At 44.7% G+C, this 13469-nt stretch overlaps 1 protein-coding gene across 3 annotated transcripts in view; it reads left to right on the top strand.

Annotated features, from left to right (window-relative positions):
• Positions 1–13469, top strand: part of LOC137356143 (immunoglobulin superfamily member 1-like) — a 50954-nt gene that overhangs the window by 15925 nt on the left and 21560 nt on the right. For 2 of the 3 annotated variants that reach the window (XM_068021953.1, XM_068021952.1), the window contains 4 exons: positions 275–401; positions 3606–3641; positions 4173–4460; positions 6005–6313. In XM_068021953.1, the coding sequence (XP_067878054.1) occupies positions 371–401; positions 3606–3641; positions 4173–4460; positions 6005–6313 (664 nt within the window). In that variant the 5' untranslated portion in view covers positions 275–370. The remainder of the gene's footprint in view (positions 1–274; positions 402–3605; positions 3642–4172; positions 4461–6004; positions 6314–13469) is intronic. The other variant, XM_068021954.1, reaches the window with a different exon arrangement.

The following is a 13469-nucleotide window of genomic DNA, read 5'->3' as shown; positions in this document are numbered from 1 at the left end:
TTTTTCATTGTAACAAGTTCTTTAATAATGAAAGAACTTTAGCGAGAAATAGGGAATATGTCCTTGAATATCTAAAGTGCACACAACACCAAGATCCCATTTACTGTTCGGATCATGTCTAAATATGTTCAGAGAAAATGCCTGGGAACTTTATCTGCTTGCAAGTGAGGGATGATCTTTGCTCCTTAATGTGATGTTGACTAACTGCAACACTGTGGTCGCATTGGTGATGACAGTGGTCTTGACATTTGCCCTATACTCTATGTTCCTGCAGCTGAAACCGCATCAGATTCATGATCTGCAAACCAATCACAAAGAGAAATAAGATAAGCCAGCAATTTCAAACAGAGCGTGTGAATCTCACTGAAACATGTTTACTCTCTCAGTTCTTCTTGGGATCGGTGAGTATGGGTTTCGTACCTTTTTAACTTGAACTCTCAGAGAGGCAAAGATCCTTATTTCAACAGAAACTTTGAACTCTTCAGAAAGCTGCCTGAATTGAGGAATTGCGGAATCAACGGTGAGACCCGATGTGTGTTAATGTGTGTGTATTTGAGGTTTTTGGTCAAATTGCATGAACTGTGAGTGCAGTTTTGCAAGATGTGAAGTTATTGTTATGGTCTTGGATCTGAACTGAAAGAAGCCAGACGTGTGTCGCACATGATCCAACCCCTCTCCTAATGGAGTTTTAAAGGATGCTGTATGGAATCGGAGGCACAACATGTATTTGATGAATAAAAAAATTTGTGTTTAAATAATGAGAACAGGTTGTATATTTTTGACATATATTCTTTGATTCTAGAAGGCGGGAGTGTAAGATTTGATAAGTTAAGGGTGATTTATCCCCTCTGTTAGGTGGGAACAGACTTGGTAGCACACATCTTGTTGTGAATCGACTGTGTTGAGATCAAGGTAAGGCCAAGCTTATTACGATTTCAGATAAAGGATAGTCACAAACTCTTATCTTTATCCTTGGCCTCCTTATCTCGAGAGACAATGGGTAAGCGCCTGGACGTGCTCAGTGGTGTGTGGAGCAGCGCCTGGAGTGGCTAGAAAGGCCAATTCTAGAGTGACAGGCTCTTCCACAGGTGCTGCAGAAAGATTTGTTTGTCGGGGCTGTTACACAGTTGGCGCTCCCTTTGCACCTCGGTCTTTTTTTCCTGCCAACTACTAAGTCTCTTCGACTCGCCACACTTTAGCCCCGCCTTTGTGGCTGCCCGCCAGCTCTAGTGATTACTGGCAACTGACTCCCACGGCTTGTGATCAATGTCACAGGATTTCATGTCGCATTTGCAGACGTCTTTAAAGCGGAGACATGGACGGCCGGTGGGTATGATACCTGTGGCGAGCTCGCTGTCCAATGTGTCTTTGGGGATCCTGCCATCTTCCATGCGGCTCACATGGCCATGCCATCTCAAGCGCCGCTGACTCAGTAGTGTGTATAAGCTGGGGATGGCGGCCGCCTCGAGGACTTCTGTGTTGGAGATACGGTCCTGCCACCAGATGCCAAGAATTCTCCGGAGGCAGCGAAGATGGAATGAATTGAGACACCACTCTTGGCTGACATCCATTGTCCAGGCCTCGCTGCCATAGAGCAAGGTACTCAGGACACAGGCTTGATACACTTGGACTTTTCTGTTGAGGTTAAGGTAAGGCCAAGTTTATTAAGATTTCAGATAAAGGATAGTCACAAACTCAGGCAGTGATTAACAGTCTAACACAGATACTAGCCATATTAGAGACTGGATGCAGAACGCACAACTCTTTCCCTTGCAGCTTACGGTCTTCAAGCGTATTTGGTCGGTCTCCCTATCTCTCTCTTCACCCTCCCTTCCCCTAATCATCTTCAGTCTTGTGTTAAAAGATGTCGTTCTTAATCAACCAAGGATCATTTTTTGGCAGTTGCTCAGCTTTTCGATTTGTGTTGGTAATATCCGATTGTGTTGACTAGTTTATCTCAAGGCTTTTACATTTCATGGTCCCTTATCTCATTGCGAGACATATCAACATTTTGCTCTTACAGAAAATGCTTTCACTGTCAGCTCTTAAGATCTCACACTTGAATTGTAAGTAAATGTTTTAAAACTTGACAATCTCCCAGAATCCCTCTACCTTGACATTAACATGTTGCACCACGGATATTTGCCAACATTATTGACTCTGCCACGGACATGGGGGCAACCAATCTGTATGGCAAGTGCATCGCCGACCTAACGCCATCAAATGACAATCCGATTTAAAACGCATTTCTCCTTATTTAGTCAGATACTGTCATTGTTCTGCCTTGCACAAGTCGTTACTGTCTTCCAGCACACTTGATGTAGCGATACATAGAAAATCTGAATAAATGTCCAGATGACAGGAGTGATCTTGGTCTCTTTCGCTACCCTCTCGCTCACTCTCTCCCATTCCACCAATTCCCTCGCTGTGTCCATCTATCTCCCCCACTATCTCCCCCTCTCTCTCCACTCTCTGTTTTGATCCCTCTCCCCTTCTGTCCCTCTCCACGCCTCTCTCTCTCTCTGACCCTCTCTCCCCGTCTCTTCCCCTCGCTCCCCCGTCTCTTTCTCTCCTCCATCGCTCTCTCTTTCTCTCTCTCCCTCTCTCTCTCCCCTCTCTTTATCCCCCCTCTCCCACCTCCTCCCTTTTGTCGGCCTTTCTCTTCTCTTCTCTCTTCGACCTCTCCCTCCACACTCCCTCCCCCTCCCTACTCCCTTCTCTCTCTCCCTCTCCCCTCTCTCTATCTCACTCTTTCTCTCCCCTGACTCTCCTCCTCTCTCTCATCCGCTCTCCCACACTCTCTTCCTCCTCTCCCTCCCAGTCTCTCTCTCCCTCTCGCTCCTTCTCTCTTTCTTACCCCCCTGTCTCTCTCTCTCACACATCTCTCTCTCTCTCTCCATCTCTCTGACCACTGAGAGTGTGAACAGGAGTTTCAGAACTTCGGACATATTCGAGGTTTTCCGGTGGCATTTTAAAAGATATTCTGAACACCCCGGAAAACCTCGAATGTGCCCGAAGTCCAGAACCGGTGTCCTCTCCCTTAGCATGCGACATCTGTCTGCAGTAAAACTTACACTTCTGATGTTTTATAAACTGGTCTGAAAACGCCATTGGGAAATCTCTTGCTCCTGAAATTACCAGTCTTGGAGCTCAAAATCTTTTACCACAGAAACTGGTCTCCATGTATGTTGCCGACACCTGACTGACATCTTGTCTATATTGTGCCCTGTTTCCTAAGTTTTCCCAATTTACCATACTATAAAGAAGAGTTTTAATAAATGTAAATGTCAGTTTGTAATAAGTTAGTTGTTAGATTATAATAGCTAGATTTTAGCAATTTGTATTACGGTTTGCAATGGAGAAAAGTCTGATATTCACAGATAAGGCATTTGAAAGAAATCAAAAAGTATTGTTAACACAAAAGTGAGCGGAAATTTGCAACACACTCCCAGAACCCCTCCTCCTCCAAACACTAATCTAATCATAATTTATGAAGTGCCTGAATCCAAGCTGGGAGAATCGGTGGATTTGAATGGAGATCATGACAATTTTGATGTGAAGAATTGTTCGTGTCTTACATGTGCATCTTTTTTTCTTTTTTGCAGTTCAGCTCCATGCCCTGCACGGACAAACAATTGACAGTAAGCATTTAACAGTGAAATTACTAACCAATTCACTAACCTGAACCTGAGGACATGGCAATCAGGAAGGCTGTGAAGCTTTGATTTATTGCATAAATTCGTTACATTTCTAACACTCTCAAAAATGGTGTCTTTATTATCGCACGATAATCATGACTTTGCCCACAAGTCTTAAATTGTATTGAGTAGCACTCCGCTTATTTGTCCAAAATATATGCAATCTCGCTTTGAGACTTCACTATTGTGTTATAAATAACTGTGTAGGATGGCCACAGTTGCACTTTAATTTTATAGTTTCTGTACCCTACATATTAATATTTCCTCAACAATAATCAAAAATTGCTTGCTACTTCCAATGATGAAGCTCTTTAAAAAGCTTAGGCCGCGCTGTCTTCTCACACTGTTCTCATTGCACCACGGATGCACTTTTTTCTGCAAAGGCCGCATTGAACTTTATTTATTACAATAATATAAACGTAGATTAATTAAAATAATTTTGTTGTTAAATCGTTCTGTTTGTCCATTCATCAGATAATTTGAAGAAGCCAACGTTATCTTTGAATCCACCTTTCAGTGTTTTCCTACCGGGAGAGAAAATAAACTTGACTTGTCGCTGTCAGTGTCCCATCACGAGGATTCACTTCGACAGAGGTCAGAGGAGAATGAAATACATTGATCTCAAAGACGGAAAGTGTGAGACAGCTTTCGATTTCATTGCAAAACGTGAAGAAAAGGGGAATTACACATGCCAATGTTTAACAGAACCTGGACGATGGATACATTCAAAACCCAGTGACCCTGTTCAGATATCTATTCGAGGTAAGTTATGAAAATCGATATTGTCACTGAGATTGTGTGAATTGCGGGTGCTTGCTCAGCCAAAAAGAGTTCCAATTGTCATGTTAAACACAAGGGAAACTGGTCTCGTCACTGGTTCTTAAAGCGGAATTCATGGACAAGTGGGCACCAGCGATAATTGTGCGTTCAGGTTATTCTGCAAATTGGTAATCGATTTGTAATTTCCGGTGTAAATCAGTGTACATGTCAATTTAAACTACTTATAATGTCTTTGGAGCCAGAAAACTTGCTGATCCTTGGCAGTTCCAGTAGTTATTAGCACATATTTTCTCATTGTGAGAAAGCAGAAAGCCGCTTTCTTTCAATCTGCAGAAAAACTCAAGCGACGCTCCCAGCAGACAGAGTGTGGGTGGGAGCCAGAGTAATCCTTCAATATGATTCCATTCTTACCGGGTGCGCTCACAGCTGCTTATTTACGTTTCAGGTACAGCAATAACAGTATTCATGCATTTCTAGACATTCTAGATAAGTGAGGACATGACAATGAACCAGAAAGGTCGATATGTGACTCAGTCAGTCATCTGATATTCTGTACAGTCCTGTGCGCTTAAGAAAATTGGGGGCTGGATAAATTCTCTGGGGCGGTGGAGCAAAACGGGCACTATCAGATCGACCACCGTTATGTGCAGTGCCTGATAATCAGCTCCATCATAATCAATGGGATTAAGTATCTGGCGCGGCTTATAATAGGTGGCCGAAACCCACGTAGCTCATTTTGCACCACCGCTTGAGAGCAAATTCTAGTGCTTAGTTGCAAATGTGCTTTTCAAAGGAGGAAAGAGATGAGAGAGGTAGAGTGGTTGAGGAGCGCAATTCCAAAGCTCAAGGCCGAGAGATGAAATATTACTCGGCAGCTGAAGACATGGCCACCAATGGTGGAGGAATTAAAATTAGATGTCACAGAGATGAGAAGGAGGGAGACCATGCAGGGATTTGAAACAAGGATGAAAAAGTTAACATTGAGCCGTTGTTTAACACTGTAGCCGACATAATCAGCAACAATGAGCATTGTAAACATTTGCAGCCACTGGGCTTTAAGAAGTGCCAAATGCAAATCAAGCCAACGCGTAATAACCAGATGGAGTCGATTGGAAAGCGGTGGGCAACTTTCAGGTGCAGTGATGTCAAATCTATGCCCTGAACGCACAGAGGGCTGCAATGTACATATTGGATGCAAGAGATGAGAACATGGAGCAGGCAGAGGTGAAGAGAACCAGATAAAGAATTATGTGAGAATGGGAAGACAAGTTAAACTTTATGAGCTCAAGAATGGTCAAGATTGTGCAGGCAGTATAGAGATGTTCAGTAAGAGACTGCCCAAAGGCAGAAGAAACTGACTGCACACAATAACTGGCACATTTAGATTTACCCTTTTATTTACATCCTTGTTGATTCGGTGCTAATGTGGAAGTTTTCTTGCATCTTTGATGTCCCAATGTGCCATTCAGTCCAATCTTGACATAGAATTTTAGATAAGTTTTTACTTATTCCAAATATTTTTCCAGATGAACTCCCAGTTCCGAGAATCTCCATGGATCCATCCTCTGGTGTATTTTCAGTCGGAAAGAGAGTTCTTATCACCTGCAAAGGTGACATTCGCTGCACAGGGGGAACATTTCACTTATACCGAAATAACAAAAGATTACTGTCCCGTGATGTTTCTGACGCTGCTCGAAATGTGACCTTCCCTATCGACATCCAAGGCACTCAAACTGCAGGAAACTATAGTTGTCGTTATCAAACTGAGGTCCTTTTAAATATGAAGCATTCGCCATTCAGCGAAGATGCAATGATTTCTGTAAGAGTTATGAGAGGTAGGTAATATCATCTAATGTGCTTAATGCGCTAATAGCTCCATGTCGGCCTCGTTTGAATGAATGTTGGCAATGAACTAATTAAAATTCCAATGTAAGAATGTCCCTAGTAAAGTCAATAGATTGTTGATCGATTGTATTAGCGTTTTCTATCGAATCTCCTTTTTTTTAATGTTGCCTGGGCTGTAGATGTTAAACTCTCAATCGTTTTCTTCCCATACATGCCAAAGAAGTGAGCACCATAAGTACTGTTAAACTCGTTTCCAATTTATGTTTTGGACACCCAGGTGACTCTCGATGTCATCTTCTATTCTCTTTCTGTCCCCTGCCTTGGTCATTCACTGTCCAGAGGCTGGAAATATATCATGGATATTTGTCTGCATTCGATCAATTTTACCCATTGTAGTGAACTGAAGTTTTGGAAGTGAGCTATGGCGAATATTAACAAAGGGCGTATTTTACTGCACCCCTCCCCCTCCCCGCCCCGCCCCCCAACCCCCGCTGCCGAAGACGTGTTTGGAGGCGGAGATGAGGCCCATAGAACTGCGACGTGAGGTGGTGTTAGAGGGCCCATTGCCATCCTGTTGGACAGGAATTTTGTCAGGGCTGGGTATGCCACCGTTGGGCTTCCCCCCTAGAGACCAATTGAGGCCCAAGGTGTCCTATTGCTGGCTTCTTAAGGGCCCATTCGTGCCGCCGCTGTGAATTAATCATCAGCCTCTGCCACATGGAAAAGTCACCCAGTGAAACGGGACGACCTTCCTGTCGGCTTGAGGTGTCCTCCTCTGTGGGCACTCTCAGGCCCATGGAGGCCCCCCACTGGGAAATATTCCACCTACGAGATCCCCCTGCACTTTACGTCCTGTGCCCCCCAACCGTTTCCCGGTCCTGCCTGTCCGGCGACGGTGTCCCTGCCTCACTTACCTTGGGCACTGGCTCCAGCAGTGTGACTGAGTCCAAAGTCTCTTGCAGTACCGGCAGTGGCCACCGCTCCCAGTGGCCTGCTGTACTACGGCTTGGCTGGCAACACTTGGAGGTGGGATTCTCGTCTGCGTGGGATCACAGTGCCTGAGCACCATTTAATTACACCGTGTGTGGTTGTGCGGGGATGCGGGCGGTTGAGCGTGGCGTGTTGGCTCCCAAAGACCGAGGTCGAGTTTTCCTCTGCTTTTCAACACAATGCTGGGATACCAACCGCCACAACGAAATCTAGCCTACAATGGACTCTATATACACATAGGCACTGCCCCATTTCCTGCATGAATCTGCTGGATATCCCAGATTTTCCCCAAATCAGTGGCACCATCATCATCCAAGCCGCTCTCCCGTTTCTGGAATGATAGACTGGTGGATGTATCCCATTATATCTATGCAATCGTCTCTAGTCCTACAATTCGTATCCTCAAGTTCAAATTCCCACATGGCCTGGCCACTCAAATCTCGCCCCAAGAGATTTAACCCCTACCATTCTACTTATGTATTTAAAGAGACAAATAATAAAAAAATACATTTATTTTTGCCCCTGTACCAACCCCCAATGATAATTAAATTAATTACTTTCCTTCTACCACCAAAACACTAACCTTGTCCAGCTGACCTTTCCCCATGCAAATTAAATAAACTTTGAACTTTAACCCTTCCTGTCATCTCCTACACCAATGATATTACTTTGACCCCACACTGAGAAATGTACCTTCTCCCCCCTCCCCACCACTGTTGCGCCTCGGTTCCCTGGACTGGGATCCGAAGGCGCAGGAGGGCCAGCCAGCAGCACCAAGATCGCAGTGGGACAGATGGCAGGAGCGTAGGTGTAATTAATTTATTGATTTTAAATAATTCACATATTTAAATGGCGGTCCAGTCGCCAAGCAGCGGGGGTGGGGGTGTGGGGGTGTGGGGGTGGTCGGGGTGGTCAGGGTGGTGGCTGCGCAAGAGGCCTCACAGCCGCCCGTAATATTATGCTGGGCTTTCCCAGCAGTGGAGTGCATGGCGGTCCATTCCCAGCGTATTCTGCCCCCCCAAATCCTGCCGGCACGACCCCCGACGTCGGGGACGGGGCAGGGTTGGCTGTCTCTAAAATGCAGCCCATAAAAGTAAATGGGCATGATATGTTGGTCATTACAGAGACGTAGCTGCAAGGTGACCAAGCAAGGTCATTAACTACTCAAGGGTATTTGACATTTTTGTGAGGATAGGAAGAAAGGAAAAGCAGGTAGGGTGGTTATTTTAACAAAGGATGAGATCAGTATAGTAGTGAGAAATTATCTCGGCTCTGAAAAGCAAAGATGTAAAATTAGTTTGGGTGGAGATAGGAAATAGTCAAGGGAAGAAGTCAATGGTGGGATGAGTTTATTGGACAGGGTATAAATCAGGAAATAATGGGGGCTTGTAGGAAATGTACTGCATTGATCATAGTTGATTTAAATTTTCATATAGATTGGACCAATGAAATTCCCAAAGACAGCCTGGAGGATGAGATCATTGAATGTATTAGGCACAGTTTCTTAGAATAACACGTTCTGGAACCAACACGAAAGTAGGCTATTTTAGACCTGGTAATGTGTCATGAGACAGGAATAATAAGTGACATCATAGTAAAGGATCATCGAGGCAAGAGTGATCATAGAATTATAGGGTTTCACATACAGTTTGAGGGTAAAAGTTTTTGGTCTGAGAATAGTGTCTCAACTTAAGTAGAGACAATGACAAGGGTATGAAGACAGAGTTGGGTAAAGTATGTCAAAAGGTAAGACAATAGAGAAGCAATGGCAGACATTCAAGGACATATTTCATAGCTCTCAACAAAAATATGCTCCATTGAGAACGAAGGACTCTTTGAGAAGGACACACCATCCGTGGTTAACAAAGGAACCTAAGGATGGTATGAAATTTAAAGAAAATGCCTACAATATTGCAAATATTAGTGGTCGGCCAGAGGATTGGGATTTTTAAATAATCAAGCACTAAAAATAAAGAATACAGAGAGACCAATTACAGTGTAAGCATAAACTATCAAGACAAATAAAAACAGACACTAAAAGTTTCCATAAATAAATAAAAAGGGACGGGAGTAGCTAAAGTAAGCGTTGGAGCCTTGGAGGACGAGCCTGGAGATTTAATAGTGGGAAACAAGGAAATTTCAGAGACTTTAAACGAGTATTTTGTATCCGTATTCACAGTAGAAGGCACAAAAAAGCATCCCCAGAATAGTATAACATCAAGAAGAAAAAGGGAGGGAGGAACTTAATGATTGGAGAAAAAGACCTCGGAAAATTAATGTGAAAAAGGCTGGAAAGTCCCCTGGACCTGATGGCCTGCATCCTCGGGTCTTAATAGAAGTAGCTGCAGAGATAATAATTACAATGTTTGCAATCTTCCAAAATTCCTTAGATTCTGGAAAGGATCGCGTGGATTGGAAAACCGCAAATGTAACAAAAGCAAAATACTGTGGATGCTGGAAATCTGAAATAAAAAAAAGAAATGCTGGAATCACTCAGCAGGTCTGGCAGCATCTGTGGAAAGAGAAGCAGAGTTAACGTTTTGGGTCAGTGACCCTTCATCGGAACTGACAAATATTAGAAAAGTCACAGGTAATAAACAAGTGAGGTGGGGGTGAGGCAAGAGATAACAAAGGAGGTCTAGATTGGACCAGGCCAGATAGCTGACCAAAAGGTCACGGAGCAAAGGCAAACAATATGTTAATGGTGTGTTGAAAGACAAAGCATTAGTACAGATTAGGTGTAAATACACTGAATATTGAACAGCAGCAAGTGCAAACCTGAAAAAAAACAGTGGGTAAGCAAACTGAACAAACAAAGATGAAATGAAATAAATGCAAAAAAAAGATTGTAAAAAATGTAAAAAGGAATGTTAAAAAGAAGGAAGAAAAAATAACTAAAAATGAAAGTAAAATGGAGGGCTGTCATGCTCTGAAATTATTGAACTCAATGTTCAGTCCGGCAGGTTGTAGTGTGCCTAATCGGTAAATGAGATGCTGTTCCTCGAGCTTGCGTTGATGTTCACTGGAACACTGCAGCAATCCCAGGTCAGAGATGTGAGCATGAGAGCAGGGGGGAGTGTTGAAATGGCAAGCAACCGGAAGCTCAGTGTCCTGCTTGGGGACTGAGTGGAGATGTTCCGCAAAGTGGTCACCCAGTCGGCGCTTGGTCTCCCCAATGTAGAGGAGACCACATTGTGAGCAGCGAATACAGTATACTACATTGAAGGAAGTACAAGTAAATCGCTGCTTCACCTGAAAGGAGTGTTTGGGGCCTGGGATAGTGAGGAGAGAGGAGGTAAATGGGGAGGTATTACACCTCCTGCGATTGCAGGGGAAGGTGCCCTGGGACGGGGATGAGGTGGTGGGGGTAATGGAGGAGTGGACCAGGGTGTCGCGGAGGGAACGATCCCTTCGGAATGCTGATAGGGGAAGGGAGGGGAAGATGCGACTGGTAGTGGCATCACGCTGGAGGTGGCAGAAATGGCGGAGGATGATCCTTTGGATATGGAGGCTGGTGGGGTGAAAATTGAGGACAAGGGGAATCCTGTCACGGTTCTGGGAGGGAGGGAAGGGGTGAGGGTAGAGGTGTGGGGAATGGGTCGTACACGGTTGAGGGCCCTGTCAACCACAGTGGGGGGAAATCCTCGGTTGAAGAAAAAGGAGGTCATATCAGAAGCACCGTCATGGAAGGTAGCATTATCAGAGCAGATGCATCGGAGATGGAGAAACTGGGAGAATGGAATGGAGTCCTTACAGGAGGTAGGGTGTGAAGAAGTGTAGTCGAGATAGCTGTGGGAGTCGGTGGGCTTATAATGGATATTAGTAGCCAACCTATCCCCAGAGATGGAGACAGAGAAGTCGAGGAAGGGAAGGGAAGTGTCAGAGATGGACCATGTAAAGGTGAGAGAAGGGTGGAAATTGGAAGCAAAGTTGATAAAGTTTTCCAGTTCGGGGCGGGAGCAGGAAACGGCACCGATACAGTCATCAATGTACCGGAAAAAGAGTTGGGGGAGGGGTCTGAGTAGGAATGGAACAAAGAATGCTCGACATATCCCCCAAAAAGACAGGCATAACTAGGACCCATGCGGGTACACATAGCGCTACCTTTTACTTGAAGGAAGTGCATGGAGTTGAAGGAGAAGTTGTTCAATGTGAGAACAAGTTCAGCCAGGTGGAGGAGAGTGGTGGTGGATGGGGACTGGTTGGGCCTCTGTTCCAGGAAGAAGCGGAGAGCCCTCAAACCATCCTGGTGGGGGATGGAGGTGTTGAGAGATTGGATGTACATAGTGAAGAGGAGGCGGTTGGGACCAGGAAACTGGAAATTGTCAAAATGACGTCGGGCGTCAGAAGAGTCACGGATGTAGGTGGGAAGAGACTAGACCAGCGGAGAAAAGATAGAGTCTAGATAGGAAGAAATAAGTTCAGTGGGGCAGGAGCAGGCTGACACAATGGGTCTGCCAGGGCAGTCCCGTTTGTAGATTTTGGGAAGGAGGTAGAAGCGGGCTTTCCGGGGTTGTGGGACTATGAGGTTGGAAGCTGTAGAGGGAAGATTTACAGAGGGGATGAGGTCAGTGACAATCCTTTGGACGGTGGCTTGATGTTCGGTGGTGGGGCCATGGTCCAGAGGGAGGTAGGAAGAAGTGTCCGTGATTTGGCATTGAGCTTCTGCAAGGTAGAGGTCGGTACGCCATATGACAACAGCACCACCTTTGTCTGCAGGTTTAATGACCATGTCGTTGTTAGACCTGAGAGAACGGAGTGACTCAAGTTCAGAGGGGGATAGGTTTGAGTGAGTGAGGGGGGCAGAGAAATTGAGACGACCAATGTCTCATCGACAGTTTTCAATGAAGAGATGAAGAGCGGGTAAGAGGCCAGGGGGAGGGGTCCAGGTAGAGGGAGAATGCTGGAGATGCAAATGTAACACCTTTGCTCAAGAAAGAGGGGAGACAGAAAGCAGGAAACGATAGGCTAGGTAGCTGAATGTCTGTCATTAGGAAAGTGCTAGTTTGAATTATTAAGGATGTAGTCGCAGGACATTTAAAATATGATCATGCAATCAGGCTGAGTCAACATGGTTTTATGAAAGGGAAATAATGTTTCACAAATGTATTAGCGTTGTTTGAGCATGTAAAAGGCAGGGTGGGAAAAGTGAAACTGGTAGATATAGTGCATTTGGATTTCTGACAGGCTTTCGGTAAGGTGCCAAATAAAGAGGTCCTTACATAGGAAAAGATCTCATGACGTCAGGGGTAATATATCAGCATGAATAAAAGGCTGGCTAACTAACAGGAAAGAGATTCGGGATTAATGGCACATTTTTAGCTTGGCAAACTTTTTCAAGTAGAGCACCACAGGAATAAATGCTGGGAATCAACGTTTTAACATCTATAGTCATGATTTGGATGAAGGGACCGAGTGTATTGTAGCCAAATTTGAGGACAATACAAAAATGGATAGGTAAACAAGGTGTGTAATGGGCACAAACCATCTGCGAATATATGTAAATCGGTTAAGTGAGTGGGCACATAGGCACAGCAAGTAATTAGGAAGGCAAATTGAATGTTGGCATTATTGCAAGGGAGATGGAGTATAAAAGTACAAGAGAAGTCTTGCTGCAACTATGGACGGCACTTGTGAGACCTCACTTAGAGCACTGTGTACAATGGTGGTCTCTGTACTTAAGGATATAGCTGCATTGGAAGCTGTTCCGAGAGGGTTCACTCGGTTGATTGCTGGGATGAAAGGGTTCTCTTCTGAGGAAAGATTGAGCATGTTGGGCCTATACTCATTGGAGGCTCGACAGTTTGCGCCTGAACAGAGCTGGGACTGAGTTTCTTGCGGAACTTTTTGCTAGTGCTGTTGGGGAGAGTTTAAACTAGTTTGGCATGGGGGTGGGGACCTGAGGGTAGACTTGGCTGGGACAAAATCATAAGTTAAAATGGAAGGCGGAAAAATAATGGAAAACAAAAACAGAGGAAACAAGAGTTGGAAAATTTAAAAAGAAGAGTTTGGCAATGCTCAAGCTTTTCTATTTCAATGCAAGGCGTATAGTAAATAAAGCAGATGAGCTGAGGGCAGCGATAGACAATGATATCACAGCTATTGCAGAGATGTGGCTTAAGGAGGGTCAGGAATGGCAGCTCAACGTTGCTGGTT

The sequence above is a fragment of the Heterodontus francisci genome, chromosome 45, assembly GCF_036365525.1.
Source record: "Heterodontus francisci isolate sHetFra1 chromosome 45, sHetFra1.hap1, whole genome shotgun sequence".
NCBI classification, from domain to species: Eukaryota; Metazoa; Chordata; class Chondrichthyes; order Heterodontiformes; family Heterodontidae; genus Heterodontus; species Heterodontus francisci.
This window is presented reverse-complemented; position numbering and strand designations above follow the sequence as displayed.